Genomic DNA, 25,938 nt, shown 5'->3' with positions numbered 1-25,938 from the left:
CCTCTACAGCCAAGTCTCCCTTAGTCAATAAACAGTGATGAACTTCTCCAAGTAAAAGTGTATTCATATTCTGATGAATAAAACTGCCTTTTTCTATCTAAATTATTCTCAGATAAAATAAATATTTAAGTTCTTTTTGAACCCACAGTTAGTTATTGTTGAGTTATTGTTTAGTTATATTCACTAAAAACCAAGCAGTAGTGCTATAGCTTCTGCACAAGATAGGTACTATTAAAATTATGTAAAGATTAACTACTTTGGTATTATATAGGTAGTGTCCTTCAAAAAAAAAATCCAGGCTCCGGATCTCCTTTACTTTATGCAGTAAGAGCAACACTAATATATAATATATATTAAGTATCCAACTAGCAGAGAGCAGTATTCATTCATGCCACATCTACCATAAATATATCTTGAACTGAAAGGCAGCATATGCCCACTTGGGGCTCTTTTCATGTATATTTTCCTCCTATTTTTTAAAAGATTTTTAGCCTACCAACAGGGGCTTCCCTGATAGCTCAGTTGGTAAAGAATCTGCCTGCAATGCAGGAGACCCTGGTTTGATCCCTGGGTTGGAAAGATCCCCTGAAAGGCCACCCACTCCAGTATTCTGGCCTGGAGAATTCCATGGACTGTATAGGCCACGGGGTTGAGGAGAGTGGGACACGACTGATCGACTTTCACTTTCACTCTTTTCACCGTTAAGAACTAAGAGTCCTACTTCTTCAAGAAAAAGAGGTTAAAGTTTAGGCACATTTTAAAAATCAATAAAGATTTTACTTTTTACCTGCTGAATAACTTTGACCAGATCTTTTAGCACCTGCCGGCGTTTTCGAACATCTTTGTTTGTTATGACTGCTGTGGTCAAATAGCGGAGAATATGTGGACACATCGTTTGAATTGCATTAAGATACCTAAATAAAAACACGCAATTTACTTAGTAACTTACCAAGTTTTATAGATCTATAATCATCTGTGATTTAAAGAAAACACTTGAGCAGCCTGTCAGACTGCACTGTTTCAATAACCAAGGATTGTAAAAAAATTACAAATGAGTATTATTAGGGCCATCTTCACCAAGAAAAAGTTTAAATGGTAAGAATGCTAGCTGGTATTTCTCAATTTGGAGTGAGATGAGAGACTCACTTAAGAGGTAAATAATTCTATTACCACTGCTGAGTAAAAGGATTTTGAAAGGCTCTTATATAAGCCATCAGTCTGTTTCAAAAGATTTCATTTACCTGTAAGAACAAATGTTATGAAAAGCTATGTGCAAAACACTCCTTATAATTAAGAGAATCAGGCGCTTACACAAATTGAATTAAAAACAATTAATTTCAGGGGATGGAAGACTGGAAACTATTCTGATGATAAGCAGCTGACCACCCTGGTCATTCGGTATTTATCCTGTATTTCTTTTGCTCAATTTCCTTTTACAGCTCTCTAATTTTTATCCAGTAAGAACCTTTGAGCACCACGTTGGAAATATTTGTCAATAAAGTCCATTTCTCTTAGTTGAATCTTCAAGCTCCAAAGTACCCATCTAGCTCTATCTCCCAGCATACCACTGACTGCCTCCTGCTTTCCTCACTTCTCATTAAAGCTCACTCCACATGAACTGCTCTCCCAAACACATCCCTCTGAAAGTCTAAATGCTAGCCATTCTTCAAGGTCCAGAAGAGAAACCTTATCTCCCAAGGTCTCCCAGATTATAATGTTAATAAATCTCTATACTTTGTCATATTGTAGATACGCCATAAAATGTTGTTTGAACTCATCAGAGGACCCTACAATCTGATAATAACCTAACATTTAGATAAAATCTAGTTCCACTTACTCCTCTTTAAATTCCCTCTAAACAAGGCAAGGTATAAAAATAATCAACATTAACTCAAGAACAAAACAATTTCTAAGAAAAGATAACTAAATAAATCAGCTAAAAGCTTCATTATCTGAAAAATTAAGTATGAGTTTCAGGCAGAAAATTTTAAATGCAATTTTTGTTGTTCAGTACAAGTGACTGCCTCAATACTCTTACCAGAGACATGGTATATATAGGAGAGCATGATTGGTTTTCTTAATCAGATTTGAAGTAGGTAGTTTTAGTAGACATTTATGCAACTCATTCATAGATTTATTCATACAAGATTAAAGTTTATTTTATATGATGGTAACCCCCTCCTTTTTACTTATCCTTTCTCTGTATTATTGCATCATGTATAATTTCACTGTTTTTATTGGAAAATGATGTCCTTAAGAAATCATTTCTCTCTATTTGAGTATATAGCTGGGTTAGAAAATTATTGTGAAGGGCCAGATAATGAATATTTTAGGTTTTGTAGGTCAAGAGGCAAGACGCAGAATATTAATCAGGCACCTATATAAAAATATAACAAATTTCTAAAAAACTTTATAAAAACTCAAAAATATAATAGCTGACTACAAATATTTATAATTCAAGTCTACTAATAAAAACAGTAAAATTCCAACTTTGCTTAATTGGGTTCAAATTTAGAGATCCCTATTAAAATTTATTACAAATGTTTATCTGTTAATGCTAATCTGTAATGAGATTTTACATATTTAACCTGACAATGATTTTTTAATGTATGCAGGTACTACCAAACATTGATATCAATGATAAGACTTTAATTTAGCATATTTATCACTTGGGGAAGGCTTTTTTAGAATTCTGTTAAGATTTTTGATACTGCCTTTTAGCTATCATTACATTGCAAATAAATCATTTCTATTTCAACTGCACAGTTAGATGGATTTTCATACACAGAAATTTCCTTTGTACTTACAATGAGATCTAAAACTTTTTGGAAATGTAACTTGAGCTTAAAAAAATGTATCTGCTACAAATGTGTGTGGGAATGAAGGTCTCATTTCTTCTTTAGACTTTTGAAAGAACAGGAAAGGTTAAAGCAGCTAGACATTACTTAGGATTCATACTATGTTATTGATCATCAAATGCCTGCTGCAGTATAAGTCTGCATATAAGTACTGTTCAGATTTGTAATTTTAGGTTGAACTAAGAAACGTTAAGTCTATACCAAAATATAACTTCCAGAGCCATCCAGGGCTTGCTCATAGTGGTTGAGGGCAATTTTTTCTTTAGGAAAATTTCCATCTTACTCCAACCTAGAAAAAGTCACAATAAAACTTTGCCACTGCAAAGCCATTTTATCACTGTGGTACTAGGGAAAGTCAAGATATTCTATTGATCAAACAGAAACTCAGGGACCGCGAACAGTTAAGCCCACAAAAGAAAATGAAGCTCACTGTTGATGCTAATGGTTTAATAATACACCATGGATTCAGGTATCTTCCACAAAATACATGGAAATGTATAGTGCAATGGACAACTATAGGCTTTCAACACCTCACATTTTCACAAGCTTTGTAAATTTGTCCAATAATAAGCAATTTTCTCCCTCACATATATTTGCCACCAATATTTTTAACACAGTTTAGCAGATTCCACTTCAGGTTGTACTAAATTAGTGTTTTTTTAACTCTGAAAATATTTTCAACTGTAGTTGTTCCACAGACTATTCATAATAAAGGCATGTTCTTCAGACACTTCAAATTCCAACAGTGATTCCTCAAATCAACAACTAGCCATAATGATAAACATCTATCAACAGAATCTAAGAAATCACTAAAAAATCATATACTTTATTTTTTAATTGACTACTTATGTGCTCCCAATATCTTCAGTTCTGAGGAACAGTTCTCAGTAGAAGGCTATAAGTTTTAAAGCAATTCTTTTTTTCTGGACATATTTTTTTGGCTGCTGCAACTGAAAATAACTAGTAAATGGCTTTCCTTACTTGGTTAACAAAAGAGCTGTTCAGAAACTTTCTTTGGTTGAAGCCTCATTTTCCTTAATTTTGTGAGGAAATTCTGCTGCAATATTGTTTTAAATTTCCTAATTTTTCTGAGAGCTGCTTTGTAATCAGTTGGGAATACTGTAATGAGTGCTTACAGCCTGGTTATATGGATGAACACTGTACACTTTTAGCGTGTCTACACTGTCAATTCAATGCTTTGCTTTCTAATTTGACACAAAATATTTCCAGTGTATTGTGCCTTAAAATTTAAGCACATCTGAAATCCACTTTTCTCCTGCTGTTTTGACATGGTGAGTATGCACTGATAAAATGCTGCCATGTGGTGATACACATGACACTTGAAAAGGGCCAGGCACTAGGGCAGCATCACTGGGATTCAAAGAGCACTGAGCAGCAGTGAAGCAAGGCAAGTGCAACAACGTATGACCATTTCCGTCACAACAATTCTACTCTGCTGTTACTGTCCGAAAGCAGATATAGATCATCTCTGTATCTCTCTATATCCATCTATCTTTATACATGCACAGATCAGATAGATCAATATAGATCAATGACATTAAAACTGTAATTTCATAATTTTCACATCACAAAATATTACTCTTTTCACTGTTTTTCCTAACCATTTAAAATGCAAAAGTCATTCTCAGATTGCAGGCCATGAGAAAAAAGGAAATGGGCCACAGTTTTTAGCTCGCGGTCCATAGCTTTTGGTATACAGCATTACCACAGTAGACTTCCAAACACAGCAGGGAATTCCTACCTGCTAGGAAAGCAGTGATCCTGTCTATGTATGGGTGCAAATTATCTATATTGATCAGTACAAAAAGGAAGGGAGTGAGGATTACGGGTGATTCTGGGCAAGTCATCTTAGTGTAAACTAAGGATCAGTAATCATATGATTTAGTTCAAATATAAAAAACCATAGGTATTGCTATTTAACAGCGTGCCAGTAACCACTGTGCTTTTCTGTTCTACTTCTTTCATCTCCTTTCTTCTTTATCAATCAAAATTTAAAAGTCAAATCAATTTTCATCTTCTTCTAACTTCTCCAGGTCTCACTGGTAAGTGTCATAAATTTATACTGTTTAACATGCACAATACATCTGCTGCTGCTGCTGCTGCTTCTAAGTTGCTTCAGTCGTGTCCGACTCTGTGCGACCCCATAGACGGCAGCCCACCAGGCTCCCCTATCCCTGGGATTCTCCAGGCAAGAACACTGGAGTGGGTTGCCATTTCCTTCTCCAATGCATGAAGGTGAAAAGTGAAAGTGAAATCACTCAGTCCTGTCCGACTCTGAGCGACCCCATGGACTGCAGCCTACCAGGCTCCTCCATCCATGCGATGTTCCAGGCAAGAGTACTGGAGTGGGGTGTCATCGCCTTCTCCGGCACAATACATCTATATTTAGTTAAATATGTTCTTAAGCTACTTGTGTTATTTGTTTGGATTATAAACTATGTAAGAAAAGAGCCTATACCTTCTCTATTTTTGAAATCTAACTTAAAACTATGTTTCCTTTAAATAAGAGGTTCAGTATTTATTGTGTTCTGAAGTGCAATTTCAGGAAGGTCAAATAAGAAAGTTTACTCTTTCTCTAGCACAACCCTGCTCTGATTGTATCATTTTATGGAAGTGTTCTTACAATATTTTTTAATTATGTCAGAATGTTTAGTAATCAAAGGATAAGACAAAATAAACCACCAAATAAAATTCTCCTCTCAAACATGCTTATAATCTAGTTAGGGTGATAAGGCAATTTTAAGTTTTTTTTAGAAAGACATTAATTAAACTTCAAGTATAAGGTAGGCACAATATATAGCACCTTATGTAGGAAGTAAACCTGAGCTGGATCTTGAAAAACAGGCAGGCTTTGAATTGGTACAAAAAGAAGAAAAGGGTATTTCCAGAAAGGCTAAAAAAATTTAAAAAGGCTAGACTTACTATAACTGCAGAGGATGGATTTTTAGAGATCATCCTAAGCTAAAGCAAGTAAAATACTTGCATAAAAAAGTTTTCTTGTCAGGAACAGTTAGGAAGTTTTGGAAAAATAACAGCAGATAGTAAGTGAGGATAAATTCTGGACACGATATAGTTGACTGTTAACAGTAAAACTTGAAATTTCTTAGGAAATACACATTTTTTTATTTAGAAAACAAATCAAACATTCTTTTGCTAACTGAACTTTGAATCTTTTTTTACAAATGGAGAGTAACGAGAGCATTGTATTACATATGCATTCTTCTTACTAAATAGCATCTACGTTTGGTGGCAAAGCCTCATCTCTAATAGCCTACGAACACTGTTCCAGCTTACATTTGATACCTTATCTTACATATTATATTACATTTAAAAGTTCAACATTTTCAAACGTGTAAATCATCTCCATTTTAGATTCAGAATAAATTATGGCAGAAATGATAATGTATATCATGTAAGAGACTCAACTGGCTCTGGCATCTAAACTTTCACTTCAAGGACAAATGTATAAATAATCATCGCAGTACTTTTTGTACTTGAAAAAAGCCTGAAATCACAATCTATATAAACTATCAATTTAATATATACTCAATGAACCACATTAAATTGTATTCCTGTGCTATTAGAAATTAAAAACAGAAAAATATGATACTTTCTCCATTAATACCTACTATATACCAATGACAATTGAAAAAGACATACTGACTGTAGAGACACAAATGCAAATTACACAGTACTTACTAAAACCTACTCTACTTAAAGAATATGCAACCTAGGAAAATGAATGAAACAATAATCTGTCAAGCCAACTGGGTGTTTTCTCACATGAAAAAGTTATAATCAGGCAAAAATGAGAATATGTCATTAAGACATTACTAATGAGGAAGAAAATATGATGGCAACCTGACCCTATGGCAAGTGAAGATGATAAGCACCATATTTTGGAGAAATTTTAAAGCTGTAATACTGAGTTGGGAGGATGAAAATGTTTAACATTTACTAATACATTGCTAATTTTATTTTCACTGCCTTTGTTCTCTTTTTCTGTACTTTTAATCAAGATTTTAAAAGTTGAACAAGTATTCTAGGCTATGAACCAATTTCTGAGTGCTGCTTTGGCAGGTATTTCATAATTATAACACTTAATCTCTTTGATTCAGTTATTTATAAAACTTTTAATGCCCAGTTTTACTGTATTTTTGTCCAGGAAGCACATGCTATGAAATTTCTAGTTTTTAAAAACTTATTCAGAGATTTTTAATGGCATAAGTTATTCTTTTTTATACATGAACCCATGGAAATACAAATGAAAGCATTAAGCCTACTTACAGAGTACAGCTTCATAATTAACTGTCTTAATTCTAAGTTGTTATTTTAATTATATTTCTATAACCATGAACCTTTATGTTACTTTAAAATTTAAAAAACAAATATTTTTTGCATTGTTTTCCTTTATAAGTTTGATTTTTTATCTTCAACAAAACTTTCTGCTATCTCAACTACTACCTTTATATTTCTACTATTTATAATAAATGATTCTACTAAGTAATTAAATATAGTTTTAATTATATAAAAGCCATAAGGTTGTCAAGAACGAATCCATACTATTTCCCCTTGATCTGTATTATAGAATTTTTACAGTGGGTTTGAATATTTTTACTTTTCTTGTTTACTTTATTTAAAGATGTGTTTTTAAAATCAGCTCAATAATATTCCTCTCTGGATACACATGAAACTATAAAAACTATAGGAGAGTGAGTCTACCCATAAGTAGAAGCGTGGAAGGCCAATTCCTAGGGATCCCTATGACTTTGTACAAGAAAACCTGTCCTTATAACCCACGTGCTAGGTACCAAGATTAGAGCCAGCTATTACAGTATCTAATGTCTGAATCAAATTTGCTCATTTAGGGAAGGTTCATACTTTGCACTCATGAGTTTAGAGATATTAATAAATTCATAAGACAATCTTACAGGTTTATTATTCAGAAGGGAGGCAACATACTACATAACAATTTTATTTTTAATCTCTCCTCATTTGAATGCATGTCTGATTAACCTCCATAAATACTGAGAACTATATCCTTAATTTTTGAATTTGAAATTCTCACATCTTTTTTCATAAGATGCATGGATAGTTTATTTTATTTTTTTTTAATTTTATTTTATTTTTAAAACTTTACATAATTGTATTAGTTTTGCCAAATATCAAAATATCAAAATGAATCCACCACAGGCATGGATAGTTTAAAATTAAAGATAGGTAGTGCTCATCAATTTAGTAAGAGAAAACTATCATTATTAGGAAGACTTGAGAACTTGATAAAAATATTTAAATCAATACTGGGGACCGGGAAAGAAAGAAGATGGGAGCCAAGTGAGAGGTAGTGATCTGAAACAGAATCATAAAAAGAGAAGTATAGAAAAAAGCAAATCTTGGAAAAGCCCACTCAAATATTTAGGGTGACATACACACCAAAACATGCTCCTGACCTGGATCCTGGATAGACCTAGTGACAAAAATATTGTGGAAATGGATATGTTAATCTGATGGTGCTATTAAACATTCTAGTCACATAAATTAATATTCTATCCTGATTCCAAGTACTCATAAAGAAATCTTCTGTACTCCATAACTTCCTATATAAATATTCAACCTATAGGGTCAGAACAATCTGGTCAATGTTTCATGTTCTTAGTCCTCTTAGCACTTCTCATAGCAAATGATGGTATGTCAGTTTTTTTGAGGTTGGTTCAGCTTTTTTCTTTGCAAATAAACCCCTAAAATACTACCAAATAAAGTTGTGGGCTTCCTATACCAAAAGTCAGAAAAAAATATAACATCCTTGTAGGATCTTACTTTAGTACACAGTGACTTTCCTTTTTTAACCTTTTCTAAGAGCTTACTTAATGCAACAAATGTACTATAACTTAACTTTCCAGATTACAATCTATTATTACATCCAGCAAAGAGTATGCAACTATAAAATTTTGGGGGCTTCCCTGGTGCCTCAACTGGTAAAGAATCCGCCTGCAATGCAGAAGACCTGGGTTTGATCCCTGGGTTGGGAAGATCCCTTGGAGAAGGGAAAGGCTACTCACTCCAGTATTCTGGCCTGGAGAACTCCATGGACTGTATAGTTCCTAGGGTTCCTTTGCAACCCTAGGAACTATACAGTCCTAGGCAAGACAAGACTGAGCAACGTTCAATTTCCTACAAAGAGGGTTTCTTTAAGGAGGAACAGCAGCTCAGATAGAAACAAGCTTTTATGCCTTAGCGACTATGGTGAACCTAGATGGCATATCTGAATGCTATAATCTCTAATGAAATAAATAACTGTAAACCATGTTAAGTTATAAAAAATTTTATCTCTTGTAATTTACATTTAAAATTTAATGCTGGAGTCATACACTGTCTTCTACCTCACTTAATGCCATGTAGTTTTTGCTTTTTCAAGGAAAGATCAAAAAAATTTCCTGTTACAAAAACTTCCTTGCCTGTGTTCAGTTTTAACAAACTGGACTAGTGTATCATGATACAAGGGCTTCCCTTGTGGCTCAGCTGGTAAAGAACCCACCTACGGGAGACCTGGGTTTGATCCCTGGGTTTGGAAGATCCCCTGGAGAAGGTCAAGTCTACCCACTCCAGTATTATGGCCTGGAAAATTCCATGGACTATATAGTCTATGGGGTCACAAAGAGTCGGACACAACCGAGCAACTTTCACTATCATGCAAATACTGACTAAATACACTAATGCTGAACATAAGTTATAATATTAATACAGAAAATAAGCCAAGCCGATTTCTGATAAAAGTGCTTCTATCTGCCAGATTCAGGGGAATATTTAGCATTTAATGGAGAAAACACAATGTATACCATTTAAAAATGGCTCCTGTTTCTACATTTAAAAATTACTGACACTTCTTGGTTGGCAAATATTTTTCATCTTTATCACCACCAATAATTTCTCTTAAATTTAAAGTTCAGATGCTCATGTTACCAACTTAACTGAAGAAGTCAAATATTTCAGTCTTAAACCCTTAATAAACTGAGCATTTAAGGAACATGGTTACTAATGTGCTCAGTTTAGATGGTTACATTTCATCAACTTATGTAAAAATATTGCTAGAGTGCTACTGCTTTATTTTTAAAACTTCAGAAAAATCACACAAAAAATACAGGTTATTCAATGTTCACTGATTTTATATTAAAAGGGTATTACACCATCAATTCCTAAACTATACTTCTGTAAAGTAAATACACACTTTAGAAAAAAAATTAAAATCTTAATCTGACAGACAACAATAAGCAAAAATCAAGTGAAATGTATTAGGATCTCTATCTTAATTTAGGTTAAAAATAACAGAAATATGGCTTAAAGTACTTATGTGTGATTTAGCCAACAATGCAGTTAATAAATCACACCCAGAAACAAAAGTTAATGAAATCTTGGGTTAAATTAATAAAAGCATATGCACTGGTCACTGAAGCTAATATTGCCACTGCTTTCTATAAAGCTTAGATATTCTAGAATAAGCTTTCAATTTTAAACATACAGATTTTTAAAAAACTCTATGGATAAACCGGTGGTTATCTAAGAACAGTAGCCATAATACTAAAGAACGTAACAAACTACATTACTTGATAAAATCAGAGATATTTAGCTTGAAGGAAAGAAAAATAAGGAAAATTATCTTCAGGTATCTGAAATATTTTCATAAAGTAAGCCTTGTTTTCTGTTGCTCCAACCAAAATATTAAGAAATAACAGGTAGAAGATTCAGAGGCATTTATCTCAAATGGAAGAATAAATTTTAAAAATGACTTCTACCTAATAATAGAATAGTATAGTTCACAAAGCAGTGTATTTCTTGTTACCAAAAGCTGGATGATAGAGCAAAGATGATATAATAGGGATTCCTGGGATGTATTATCTTCCTTCCAAATAATACAGCCTAAAGTCTTCTAATTCTGAAGCTTTCATGCAAGTATGAATTACCTGGATTCTTGTTACACAGAAGATTCTATTCAGTTCTTCTAGGATAAGGCATAAGATTCTGCAAAATACTGATGCTGGTGGCCCAGGGACCACACTTAAAGAGCACTTTAGGGATCAGAATATACTTTTATCAAATAATTTACTTAAGAGTTATATGTAAGTTTTTTCCATGAACAAGCACATCTACCACATGAAGAAGGGAAAAAAATGTGAAAACAAATTTAAATGTTAGAAGTACATTTTAAATTTTAAAAATCCCATTTGATTTCATATAATTAAAGTGAAAATTATACAGTGGGGACTTCCCTGGTGGTCCAGTGGCTAAAACTGCAGCTCCGATGCAGGGGGCCCAGTTCAATCCCTGGTTGGGAAGCTAGATCCCACACGCCACAACTAAAAGCTCCCGCAGGCCACAACAAAGACACAGTGCAGCCAAATAAAGAAACAAATAAATATTAAAAAAAAACAAACAAACAGTGAAATAACTTACTGTGGCTGGTAAAGGAAGAGATCAATAATGTTATCGCGCCCTTTGGGATGATTGAAGAAAACAAACAGAGACCAATGAATAAGCCATGTCCGCTGCTGAAGAGACTGAAGTGGAGAACTCACAGACTAAAGGATTAAAAAATGTATACAAAGGAAATATTAATATATGAGAAAGACGAAAGGGAATAAATTATTGCTAATATTGGAATTTTAAAATGAGAACCTTCTAAAGCATGCACACTGTGATTCTTACAATCAAAGTCCAATCTCCTATACTACTCTGCTCTCTACATGACCCTTGACATTCAAAATTTCCCTGTTCTCAGAGACAAATTCAACAATGTCCACTAAGCCATTTTTACAGAGCCTCTAAGTTACACTCATTTCAGAAAACATTTTTAAAAGCAAGCACTAAATTAATACTCCATAAAAAGAGGTTTTATTAGATACTAATAGGAGATGAAAAATGTCTTCTGCATAGGACTTTCAATAAGTAGCACTAAGAGTTTAATGTCTCTTCCACTGAAACAGGTAAAAGAGGCATTACAGCTCTAACAAAAATGAAAGCGGAGTTATTTTCTCTAAGAGCCAAAAGAAGTTTGAGAACTTCCTTCAAGGAGATTCAGTAAAATTAATCAACCCACTAACCCACTGTGATTTTTAAGTCAGGTCAACATTTTAGTTTAGCTTCCTCCCTCCCATTCTTCCTTCCTTTTAAAAGTACACAGTGCTTTTCCTATTAAGAAGTATGAAGGATACATAGAAATTTCAGAGAATCACCTTAAAAAGGTGTAACTCACATTATTATCTATGGTCTCTTTTAGCCGTGTCAGGTCTTCCATGGCTGCATCCCAATTCTGCATTAAGATCTCAGAGGCCAGTTTTCCCCAGAGTGAACTCAAAGCATTTCTATCCGTTGCTGGAACCTGTTGAAGCCATCATAATTAATTATATTCTGAATACTCTGGAGGAATAGATAATGTTAAACCCTACATATCCACCCAGCCTACTAAAAAATCTAAAGCTCTCTTCCCAAAACTGCCCTTTATTTGGATCACACTGGTTAAGCTGACTCAAACAGCTTTCATTTAACTTAATTTACTAAAAATACTCAGGTCTTCGATATTTAGTCTAGATCAGAAAATAAAGAGTAACCTAAAACTAGGATACAGCACCAGTGTTTTAGCATAATCCATTTCAGATAATTTTAATCAGGGTTTCCCTGGTGGTTCAGATGGTAAAGAATCTGCCTGCAATGCAAGAGACCTGGGTTCGATTCCTGGGCTAGGAAGATCCCATGGAGAAGGGCATGGCAACCCACTCCAGTATTCTTGCCTAGAGAATCCCAATGGACAGAGGAGTCTGGTGGGCTATAGTCCATGGAGTTGCAAAGAGTTGGACACGACTGAGTGACTAAGTACACAGCACATACACAATTAATTGAATTTTAGAGCCCTAAATCTTTGCCAAGATTTAAGATTCAGAAGCAATTTGTTGCTAAAAATTTGGAGTAAAGATGTGGAAATGAAGACTTGTGGATCTCATTTACAATTTAAAAAAAATTTTCAGGACAAAAAACTTTCTGAATTACGATACAAATGGAAAAAGTCACAAAAAGAAAAGCAGGTGTATTGGCTAATAACATTAATAATTATCAAAGGAATATGCAATGAGCAACAGAAGTTCATTTTCTTACACAATCCTAATACCATGAAAGGTAAATAAAAATTTTTTATCTTCATTAAAAATGAGGGCAGAAATGATGCATGGAGAGCATAACTTGTTGAAAATTATACCTCTATTCATAAAAGCTATAAATTTCACACTGCAATTTTAACCTACAAAAAAAGAGAAATGAGGGCCATGCTATCTCCTCTTGCCATTGGAGGAAGAGTATCATAAACCCAAACACCTATACGGACTAGGCTACCAACAAAAACAAGTAAAGCCGGACTCTCAAAAAGCAAGGCAAAGAAAAGTGGATTATATAATGACTCTGAACTGTGCTAAAGCAGCAGAAGCAAGTGAGTGTACTGGAGGCAGAATACCTTTTTCACTGAAGCATTTACATGGTGGTATTAACTGTAAAGTACCATTAGTACATATCATAATTACAAGTTAAATAAAATTATATGGGCAGGACTGGAAATCCAAAAACTAAGAATTTTGGCTCTACCACTATGAACAGCTGAGCCATCTGTGCTTTAGCTTCCTCATCTATAGGATGAAGATACTATCAGAACCCACCTCAATTGTTGTATGAGTTAGATGACATAATACATGTAAAGATGATTACATCATCATCTGACACATAATACAAACTCAGAAAATATGAGTCATTACCAAAACAATGAGACTAGAAATGACGATACAGAGTACCACAGGCTGCCTTAACTATGAGGATTAAGACCACACCTAATTCAGACTCAGCCTATACTGAGCTTCTTCCTTTGACGGCAATAACTAATTCAAATATACTGAAAAATATATAACAAATTCTTAAAACAGACAAACTCTTAGAACAGGCAAATAGCAGAGACTGAATTTGCAAATTAAAATCGGAAACATAATGAAACCACTGGTTCTTATTATTGTTACAATTTATGTCCACAAAAAACTTGTATATGAATATTCATTATCTTTATTTGAAACAGACAAAACCCAGAACTAATCCAAATGTTTATTAATGAATGAACAGAAAAACTAGTATATTCCTAGAACGTAAAGAATCAAACTTCTGATACATACAACAACACAAACACATCTCAAAAACTTGCTAGCCAAAATATGCCAGGCACAAGCTTAAAAATATCATTCCTCTTAAAATGAAATTCTACAAGGCCACTTTAATAGGGATGGAAACCAATCAGTAGATGAACAAGAGATGAGGTATGACTGCAAATGGAAACAAGGGGTCTTTCTGGGGTAAAATATTCTTTATCTTGATTTGGTGGTAGCTGCACAGGTATGTGCATGTTAAAACTTACTGAAATTAAAAACCTGACACAAATATCATAAAACTATTGTTCAAATTACAAAGGAGAAGATGTTTGATCCTTACAAAGAAATCTAAGTACTAATATTTCACTGAAATTTAAGATGTCATCAATTTTAAGGTGTATTAATTACTTTAGGTCAATTTAGGACACATCCCAATTTTAGATGTTAAAATGGGATGAACGATGTATGAAATACACATCTTTTACAGTGACATTATCAAGCAGAGCACATCTGATCCAAATCTTCAGTCAAGATTCTAAAACTCAAAATAAATAAATACACTAAAAAAAAAAAAAGAAAAGATTTTAAAATCCAACAACTCAAGGAAATGGGAACCCACTCCAGTGTTCTTGCCTGGAGAATCCCAGGGATGGGGGAGCCTGGTGAGCTGCCGTCTATGGGGTCGCACAGAGTCGCACACAACCGAAGTGACTTAGCAGCAGCAGCAACTCATCATTACTCAAATTTTCTTGAGTCAAGGAAAAGTACCTTTAAATTGAATGACAAGTACTGAAGAGTAGGAAATTTTAAATTCTAAGTGAATCACATACACAAATATGATCACCAACAGTCCCAGCATCTTAAAATTACTTTTATTTCAAATAGCTGTTGGATGAGGGGAGCGGTTATATTTCGAAGCCAGACCAAAGACCACAGTGAGGGCAAATTCTAACAAAATAATTAAAATACAGTGATAATAACTTTCAAAACAAAAAAATTTCCAAAATTCTTACCAAATTTATTGCACCATTTCAATTTAAATTAATGAATTTCTTACAGTATTATTCAAAGAAGTTTCGCCGTCAATGAGGGTGCATTTAAGTACTAGTTGGTATTTTCTAAAAGCCACCAAATCTTTTAAAAATAAAAGTAGATTCTAGGGTCACACAGCTTTAATTTATACAACACTAACCTACAATAGGTCACTCAGAGAGTCAAATTCTAATCTCAGATCATAGTTACAATGGTTCTTTCATAGCTTATGTTTCCCTAACCATAGATTTAAAAGACTAATCAACTACTAGGAAAGAACTGAGAAATGAAAACAGGTCTTTTGCAAAAAAATAAAATTAAATAACCAATAAGCAAAAACACTGATATTATTTATCCCAAAACTAATATAGGATTTTTATCTTTGCTATTAAGAAGATCTCAAATACATAGATTTTATAATTGTGTCTATCTATATCAAAAGAAAAAATAAAATAAACCAGCTTAAAACTCAGCTTGGTTAGCCTTTATCAATATGCCAACATGAAATAACCAACTCCATGTAACTCAATTTTTCTGTGGCACAAGATGGGACAAAAAGTTTAAGGTGAATTGCACCTAATTTCTGAGTACTGTCCAATCACTGTATTTTGATTCTTAACATAAAACATTAATTTTGTATCTGGACCATGGTATTCAACCACTGGAATGTCATCTGAGTTCTATCATAAGATTTGCCAGGTGATGCAAAAGCTTAAGATCAATCCAGAATTTTTTAAAGATAGGAAACCAATTGAGATCTTCATATTTTGCAAAAGTAAATATAAAAACTCTGCAAACTTTTAAAGTATACACCATCTATCTGAGCCACCAGGGAGGCCCCATACATGAATCACATGCAGAAATTTTCAGACTAAACCATACTACATAAACATAATAATACTATTAAAACTAAAATATGTAATACATGTTAGGATAAAAAGCTTTTTGTAGCAGTGCAGCAAGTTTTTTAATTCCCAAAAGGTTCATGCATACTACTCTGGCTCAAGTCCATGTCATTACAGTTGGCTCTTCATACCAACCTGCTTTCAAGGGTGGATATGCTAGAAGAGTTTCAATATCTGGATTTCCAGCAGGTACCTTAAGTTTCCATGTCTTAGCAAAATGGCACATTCACTCACTGAGCAGCAACAATAAATTTACTGTGCTAGAACTCTAACATGACACTAAATCTTCATTCTCAAAATTCACTCCCAGCATTAACAAATGATATGAATAACCAACTCTTTTCATGTACCTGTAATCATAGCAGGCTTCTGATTTTACAATCCTCTTCTAAGCTGTTTACATTTCCAAAGTAATCAACTTTTGCTCTCTTAAATTCTTCATAATATTAAAAGTAAAACTGATGGAATTTTCTGATAAGCCACTACAAATTTAGCATCATCCATTACCTTTAATGCACTTGCAAGCTAACCACAGCTAAACTGCAAATTAAGAATTCATTTACAAATAGGAGTAAAAGAAAAAAAAATTTTTTTTCTCCAAATCAAACTCAGAAATAAAGTGAAATCTATTTCTTTGAAAGGATGGTACTTTTAAAAAACAAAGTTGTCTAAGTATTTTTTTAAAGTATAAGATTTATTTAATAACACCAAACTCTTCCTTCCCTTACAAAAAAAGGAAAATTTAATTTCCTAGAAAACAACCAAAGATAGCAGCCATTGAATGTTTTCTTTGTGACATGTGGGGCTAAAAGAAAAAGGTACCAGAAAAGAGAGACAGAAAGAAGGGACTGTTCCAAGGTTAGAAAACAAAAAGTCCCTGTCTTAAGAGGTAATTTCCCAACTTCTAGGATTAACTAGAGTTATCAGAGATGTAAGCAGTTTCTTACTAAACCAAAGTAACAAATTATAATTTCTCAAATGAGAGGCCAGTTAAAACAAGAATTTTGGAAATTTTAGAAGGCATTTATTAATATAATTACCTAAACAGAAGACAGAATGAGAAAGAAATCTGTCAGTGTGAAGCCTTATTTTTCCTTTAGCTTCACACAACTCTCTTTACCTGACAAAAGCAATGAAACTACAACTTGTCAGATAAGACAAAATTGCTATTATCTAGCAATACCATTTAAACTCATCTACTCCCTACAAAATGGGGAAAAAAAATTGAAATTTATGGTCTCATACCTGAGGGGGGGAAGTAAGTAGAAAAAGTTACTATTAAGGCATAAAATCTTTTTAAAATGTCATTGGAATTCCATAGCTGTTTAGAACAAGTTCAAGGAATACGTGCAGCATAAAACGTTGAACTAAAATTAGCAATAATAGATTTACTCACTAAAAATTAAGTAATATGACACCTACAATGTGCCACTCACTGTGCCGGGCAGTATTATTATAACAAATCTATTACATGATAGAACTCTTACTAATGCTAAAATCATACAGCTATACATAAAATGACACATTAGTGGTTCCTACTTTTGGATTTCAAGGACAAGCTAAATCTCCCTCCAAATTTTGAGGCCCTGACATAAGGTTTCCTGTTTCTCTTTGACTTTTGTTGAAAGTTTATTTTTTCTTTTGCCAATGATGGCTGAAAACTTAATGGACAGACCCAATCTATAGACCTGTTTTGAAGAACCAAGGCAACCTACAAAAGAGAGGGAAAAGAAAAGATTACTTACCAACACTCTAAAGAAGTAAAGATATTCTGCTGCTCCAGAGTAATTTCCACATTCATACTGGAATTTTGCATACCTGTATAGTGTATCTAAATATTCCTGCCTGAACTACAAGAAGAAAAAAGCTTAGGTTATGCTTCTTAATTTTGAGTTTTAAGATTCAAACCATTTACTCTTTAAAATGTCCCCAGATAGCAATTCTTTCAAAAATTGATCTCTCCCCCAGCCCAATATCAGAAAACCATATGACCCTTAAAATATATATTAGGAATTACTGAATTTCACATTCACAGCTCTGGCCTTGAGTTATGAATTGTAACACCTTCACTGTTGTGATACAAACTTGAACTACAGCTGAAGGTCTGATGTGTGAATCCCTTAGCTGGTAAAGGAGCTTAGACAACTATCTAGCACATGCATCCCTGTTAAGATTTTCTGATTCTGTTTAAATAATGTGCACAGTAAATTTCAGTTCTCTGCAAAAACTGGCCCCCAAATTACACCCATTTTTAGAGTTTATGATGCAAACCTAGTGAAAGAGAAGAAATCTAAGAGAAAGGCTCCAAACTAGAACATTAACAAATATATCAAAACATTTTACATAGAAACTAGAAAAAGTAATCATGCACAGTAGTCAACATGCCTCCTGTTACAATAATTATGTGTTAAATAAGAGATAACACTTGAATGCAAGCTAAATAATTAATTATATGCAAATGATTATACACACACTTTGAGTTAATGCAAGGGAAGGAGACTGGAAGATGACTATGTAAGCCTATAACAACATTCCTTTATCTGAGGATTTATAAAGGTCTTGATAACATCAAGGGCTACTACATTCCACAAGGTAGCCAAAGTGTTACTTATTGCTATTCTTCAAGGCATTTTAATTCATATTTAGTTCTGTTTTACCTACTTGTCAGAAATACAAAAAGCTAACATGTTATCTAAAGGTAATTACAAGCGTATTATTTTCCAATCAAGACTAATTTTTAAAGCTTCAAAAACATACCTGGTCTTATGTCTAACACATTAATTGGGAAATTACATCCTTTTCAAGCCATGAATCTAACTATTAAGCATTGTTCTTTATTATTTATTTATTCAGCATTGTACCTTTATTACAACACGACAACTAAACAGTTTTTTAAAAGACCACTTACACCATGCTTGTCTGCCAGGTAGTCAAACAGCATCCGACCATCCCTTAATAAAAAAAATTTAAAAATTACTGTCTTTCACAGACCACAGAAAACAAGCATATTCAACTTCTATCTTATTACTCACATAAAGCCATACAATTACTTTAATATTTAACACTAAAAATAAGACTTCCAGAAATAAACTGGAGAAGGAAATGGCAACCCACTCCAGTGGGTTCTTGCCTGGAGAATCCCAGGGACGGGAGAGCCTGGTGGGCTGCCGTCTGTGGGGTCGCACAGAGTCGGACACGACTGAAGCGACTTAGCAGCAGCAGAAATAAACAGAACATTACATGTTTTGAACATAAGGAATAGGAACTCAAGGAAAACTAAAGTTTAAAATTTCACTTTTGAGATTTCTTAAGCCCTAATTGAAAATCATATGTTCTGATTCACCACATGATCTCAGTTTTTCAGGTAATAAAACCAGAACATTCTGACTATTCTTATAGTGACATCAGTGAGATCTATTTAGGTGGTAACCTACTGAAAATGCTATTTGCTCTCTTGAGGACACATTTCTAATTGATAATATATTAGAATAGAGAAGGAAATAAACAGACAATACAAACAAGCACGAATTAATCCTATAGATTAATTTTGCCGCCCTCCACAATGTTAGTATTTTCTTTTTTTTTTTAATTTTATTTTTAAACTTTACATAATTATATTAGTTTTGCCAAATATCAAAATGAATCTGCCACAGGTATACATGTGTTCCCCATCCTGAACCCTCCTCCCTCCTCCCTCCCCAGTATTTTTCATAAGAACAGTGATTTGGCAAATTTATAAGACTAATAAATCATGCTTAACTTACAGGCTATCTGTGCTACACATTCTATCAATATACAGTTCATACCAAAGTATCAAAAAACCCAATTTAACTTTTCTAAAAGTAGCATAACTTGAGATGCTGGCAGCCTAGTAAAAAACAAATTAGTGACAAAGACACCAAGGGACAAATGACAGGTGGCAGAGTTGCCCGCCTTTTGCACATTTTCAAGAATGAAACCATTTCCTTATGTTTACTGCAAGAATGAATACTGTTGCATGTCTTTGGGAGCATAATTTTACTTGAAAGTTTAATGGGGAGGGGATATGAGCATATTATAATAACATTTACAAAATTTTAACATAAAAAGATTTTTAAAAAACACCTCACTTAATACATGCTGTAGATCACAGTGAAGAACTCTGTTACACACTTTATATTATAAAGTATATGGAGAAGGCAATGGCACCCCACTCCAGCACTCTTGCCTGGAAAATCCCATGGATGGAGGAGCCTGGTAGGCTGCAGTCCATGCGGTCACTAAGAGTTGGGCACCACTGAGCGAGCTTCACTTTCACTTTTTACTTTCATGCATTGGAGAAGGAAATGGCAACCCACTCCAGTGTTCTTGCCTGGAGAATCCCAGGGACAGAGGAGCCTAGTGGGCTGCCGTCTGTGGGGTCGCACAGAGTCGGACACGACTGAAGTGACTCAGCAGCAGCAGCAGCATAGTATGTACATGTATAGTATGTATGTATAGCAAGTACATTGTAGTACTTGCTGCTTTTCTAAAAAGAAATATCCGGTAACACTTTCTCAAATCACAAATAAAACTTAGAGCCAATCACTCTAAAAATTTGGTTCAATGATGTATCATAAGAACTCAAGGTGCAACATGGTAAAATCCTGAACAACTCCTCAAGTGAATATACTGATAGAAAAGATTTTCCATGATGGTAATATTCAATTTTACTAGAGGACTTTATTTTTAAACATTTTTAATGACACAAAGGTCTTCACTTAGTAAAGTCAGAGTAAGGTAACATGCTTTCTTTGGAAACCAAACAATAAGTCTACTTCTAGCTGAGAGGAAGTCACGAATAAAAAATAACCTATCAGCTCTCCACCACCCTCCTTGGGCTGGGCATGGAAGGATAGGAGAGAATGATGCAATGTGATAAGAGAACTCAGGATTTCCCGAACAGGTCCTCCATAGGCACAGAGTTTCTCACCCACAGCACTACTGACATTTTGGGTTGGGTGATTCTTTTAAGGGGAAGGGAGGATAGTATCTGATGCACTGTAGGATGTACAGCTGCATTCCTGGCCTCTCTTTAGATGCCAGCAGCATCTCTCCAGTTGTAACAACCGAAAATATCTCCAGACATTCCCAGAAGTCCCTGGAAAGAGGGGTGGAGGTGCTCAGCATAATGACATTTGGATTAACTGGTCAAGAAGTTCTAAAAACATTTAGTATTATCAGTTATAATTAAGGACTTCTTGGTCCCTACACAATAAAGATAAAGCAAAGTAAACAAAGTCATCATTTAGACCATGAACTTTTAGACTGAGTTACTAGAGAAAGCATGAATTAATGTTTGTATTAATCCAGAAAAGAGAATTTTAGAATTCAAATTAAGGAGAGGTTACCTGAAGGCAATAGAAATAAAAACAGAAATAAGCAAAGAGGACCTAGTCAAATTTATAAGCTTTTGTACAGCAAAAGAAACCATAAGCAAAATGAAAAGACAATCCAGTGATTGGAAAAAATATTTACAAATGATACGACCAACAAAGGCTTAATTTCCCAAAATACAAACAGCTCATAAAGGAATTCCCTGGTGGTCCAGTGTTCAGGACTTCTCACTTCTACTGCAGGAGGAACAGGTTTGAACTCTGGTTGGGGAATTAAGATCCTACATGCCACCCAATGTGGCAAAAACAAAAAAAAATACAACAGCTCATATAACTCAACAACAACAAAGCAGGCAACCCAATTGAAAAAGGACATGAAGGTCTAAATAAACACTTCTCCAAAGAAGTCATACAGATGGCCAACAGGCATATGAAAATGTGCCCAACACTGCTAATTATTAGAGAAATGCAAATCAAAACTGCAATGAGGTACCATCTCACACCAAGGAGAATGGCCATTATTAAAAGTCTAACAATAAATGCTGGTGAGGTTGTGGACAAATGGAAACCCTCCTACACTGTTGGTGGGAATGCAAATTGGTGCAGCCACTGTGGAAAACGGTATGGAGGCATCTCAAAAAACTAAAAACAGAGCTACCGTATGATCCAGCAATCCCACTCCTGAGCACATATATAAACAAAACTGTAGTTCAAAAAGATACATGAACCCCTATGTTCATAACAGCGCCATTCACAGTTACCGAGTTGTTATGAAAACATAAAATGTCCAGTAACAGGTGAATGGATAAAGATGTACATATACACAATGGAATACTACTCAGCCATAAAATGAATGAAATAACACCATTTGTAACAACATGATTGTACCTAAATCATACTAAGTCAAAAACAGAAAGACAAATATCATATGACATCACTTGGATGTGGAATCTAAACTATGACACAAATGAACTACAAAACGGAAATAAACTCACAGACACAGAGAACAGACTTGTAGTTGCGTGGGGGGGGTGGGGGGGGGTGGGCAGCGCACAGGGGGAGAGGGGAGGACTAGCAGATGGAAGCTTTAAATATATCTAATGGATAACCAACAAGGACCTACTGTGCAGTACAAGAACTATTTTCAATATCCCGTGAAAAAACCATGCTGGAGAACACAAAACCTATATATATGCAGAACTGAATTACTCTGTTGTACAGCAGAAATTAGTACAACATTATATATCAATGCAACTTCAATAAAATACTTTTTAAAAAAAGAAAGAAGCTACCTGGTTGACTGCATTTGCCTTGTAGTTTCTGGATCTTCAAACATCTTCACAATCGGTTCAGTTTCTGCTTGAAGCTGTTTCAGCTGTGCAACAACAGTTGTTCTTTTTTCTCTCAAAGCTATTAAAAATGCAAAGGAGTACTACAATGTTAAATTATACTGCTAACTATGAGGATGTCTTGGACATTTTTCAATCTATCTAAATTGTACACATATATATTTCTCCCCAACATATTCACATGCCAGAAGCCACCAAGTTAGTAACTCCCCTAGATCCAATTTGTTTCTTTCTAGCATCACAAAGTCAAAGGGAATCCTCTTCTTACTCTCAAAGCAAACTGAGGAATATACAGATACCCTCTGAAAGAAGCTGTTGAGGAACCAATTACCTAACTTTACATTTCAGAGACTTCATTCTCGGTGTTTTTATATTCGCTGTCACTGCATTCTCTCAGCAGACTATCCCAGTTTCTGAACATAGGCCCAAAAGGGTTTCCATACATTATTACTACAGGTTTTCAACTAGATTGAATGGAATTTAAATCCAATCAGTAACTTCTCTTTTCACTATAAATCTAGTTCGGCAATCTCTCACAAACAATTCTATAGTTTCTTTTTACTGCACTATGAAGTCAGAGAAAACTTGCACGTAACCTACCCTGTTAGCATGTTTTAAACTTTCAGAGAAATAGTAAGTCTACTTTTTCACCACAAATTAAAATTTAAAGAGCTATGGTTCTTGCAGGAAATTTTAGTAGAAGTCAAAACAGTGATTATATTTAAGATAATAATTTCTACATTATATATTAGAAAGTATATACTAGAAGAGTGTTTCTCACACACAGAGGGAATCTAGATCAAATGTTGAGAAATGTCTATTTAAATAGAGCAAATTGTTATTTCTCTACTGAAGAGTTCTTAAAATCTTTTAATATTACTTGCAGTGTTTTTTTTTGTTTTTAAAGAATATCTACTGGAGAAGGAAATGGCAACCCACTCCAGTACTCTTGCCTGGAAAATCCCATGGACAGAGGAGCCTGGTAGGCTACCGTCCATCGGGTCGCAAAGAGTTGCACACGACGGAGCGACTTTACTTACTTATTACTACAGAAAACAGGGATTTAGAAAATACTATACCACAGTAGTTCCCTAATTTGAGTGCTGGTCTTTGGCCAACTTTCTCTGGCTAAGTAAATCTGTGCACAAGAATTCGCATTTCTAACAAGCTCTCCCAGGTAAGCTGAAGATGGTGGTTCTGGGGACCAAGCTTTTGAGGACCAGGGCTATTCTCAGATGCTTCAAGACAAACAGGAAATCTCTAAGGCACACAAGATGCTAACTGAAAAAGTTAGCAAGCCAAAAAACCTGCAACATTACCAGATAATTCCAAGGAAACAATCTGATTAGTAAGTACAACTCTGATGATGCATACTATGAACTGAAAACATTGATGACCATGTTTTAAAGCAGATTCACACCTTTTATGAAAGAAAATACTTTTTGAAGACCTGTATCCTTTATATTTATTACCTTTCACTCAAACAACTTTTAAATCATTCAAATAATTATTAAAACTTTGGCTAAAGTTCTTTCATAAATCACAAAATGTTTAATACACACGCCCTCAGCTCACATGTCAAACTTCAGATGTAATGAAAAAACTTACCATGAGGAATATCATCAGAATAAAGGTTTTTGTACACATCCATAGCAAAGTCTACCATGTTGGTATCACTAAGAAGATCCAATTTCCCTTGTAACAACTCCTTTTCATTATATATCTGCAAAAAAAACAAACAAACAAACAAAAAAAACAAGTTTCTAATGAATAAACTGAAGTTCCCTCAAAAAAAGTAGTTAATAGTAAAGATTAGTGTACCTGGAAACATATCCTAAACTACAATATTTTAGTAAAATATCATACACTATTAATTCATGCTCCTACAAGAAAGGCAAGCAATCAACTTACAGAGACAAAATATTTTGTTTACCTAACAACTTTAAAATAAAGCAAAACCATTCCCACCAACTTCTGATCTTTTATGTGTCCCTACAAGTCACCTTTTAGCCTAGAAAGAACAAGGCTATGGGTAACCAACCAACCATACCAACCCCACTGAGAAGCACATGGTATAGCTGACACCTTTCCACAATCAGGTAATTAGGAATCAACTCTCAAATGTTTTATCTTCTCAGTCACTCACATCCACAAGATGCCTACTCATTTCTCCTTGAGGTGGTCTCTCCTTTATATTCCACATACTTTTTCTCTAAATAGTTAAAATCCTTCATGCTTTCCATCCACACTCCTGAAACAAAACTAGCACCCATTCTGTCAATCTTGTCGTAACAGGTTTCGCTTTGGCAAGAAGTCCAATAAACATTAATTTAGCCCACAGTTCTGGGACCAAATAGATACATAAGCAAACTCACATAAACATGTACTGAGCAACATGTAAGGATTTTACACGACGGCGCTCAGGAAGAGAGATGGTAATGTTAATTCAAAAACAATTTTTAATCAAGTACTCAAGATGATACCATTTCAGCAAAAGATTTTTGTACTAAATCTAGTTTTGCCATGCAAAGAAAAATGCAGATAATTTCTACAACATTTTACTATTCATGAAAAGAAAAGATAAAGGTGGTCAAATGGTACAGCCATGAGATCAAACCTGAACCTTCCGAACTACAGAGAACTCCCACAAAATAGTAAGAAAAAGACAATCCAATTGAAAATGGCTGTAAGATTTTAATAGGCACTCCACAATAGTATACCCAAATGGCCAATAAACACCAAGAAAGGCCCTCAACCTCATTGATTCCTCATTAAAAGGAAATATAAATTAAAACCACACTAAAATCTAAAAAACTGACAATATCAGTGTTGGTATAGATGTAGAGAAACTGAACAATTTACTCTGCTGCCAGAACTACAACCTCTTTGGAAAACCGTTTTTATCTTCCAAAACTAAAATATTCTTTAACCTAGCAATTCTACTCCTAGGTACCCAAAATAAATGGGTGTATACATTCAAAGGACATTACCAAGACTGTTCCCAGAAACGTTATTTGTAACAGCCAAGTCTATCAACATTAGAATGAATCAACAGCAGTATATTCATACAATGGATTAACATCCCAAATTGAAAATGAATGAACTACTACCACCCTAACTTAGATAAATCTCACAATGTTGAAAGAAGTCATACAAAGCAGTAGGTGCTGGTGAATGCTTAATTCCATTTATATAAAAATTTTAACAGCCAAACTAATCAAACTAGTGCTTACCTTTGGGAAGAGTGAGTA

The 25,938-nt window shown here is 34.3% G+C and overlaps 1 protein-coding gene across 1 annotated transcript in view; it reads right to left on the bottom strand.

The window, feature by feature from the left end:
- EIF3E (eukaryotic translation initiation factor 3 subunit E) overlaps nucleotides 1-25,938 on the bottom strand; it is a 48,293-nt gene that overhangs the window by 17,775 nt on the left and 4,580 nt on the right. Inside the window, exons 2-8 of the mRNA XM_055546425.1 lie at nucleotides 24,296-24,410; nucleotides 22,631-22,748; nucleotides 18,893-18,935; nucleotides 17,730-17,834; nucleotides 12,127-12,252; nucleotides 11,328-11,452; nucleotides 788-914 (exon numbers count right to left, since the gene is read on the bottom strand). Coding sequence (XP_055402400.1) covers nucleotides 788-914; nucleotides 11,328-11,452; nucleotides 12,127-12,252; nucleotides 17,730-17,834; nucleotides 18,893-18,935; nucleotides 22,631-22,748; nucleotides 24,296-24,410 — 759 coding nt within the window. The remainder of the gene's footprint in view (nucleotides 1-787; nucleotides 915-11,327; nucleotides 11,453-12,126; nucleotides 12,253-17,729; nucleotides 17,835-18,892; nucleotides 18,936-22,630; nucleotides 22,749-24,295; nucleotides 24,411-25,938) is intronic.

The sequence above is a fragment of the Bubalus kerabau genome, chromosome 14, assembly GCF_029407905.1.
Source record: "Bubalus kerabau isolate K-KA32 ecotype Philippines breed swamp buffalo chromosome 14, PCC_UOA_SB_1v2, whole genome shotgun sequence".
Classification (NCBI taxonomy): domain Eukaryota; kingdom Metazoa; phylum Chordata; class Mammalia; order Artiodactyla; family Bovidae; genus Bubalus; species Bubalus kerabau.
This window is presented reverse-complemented; position numbering and strand designations above follow the sequence as displayed.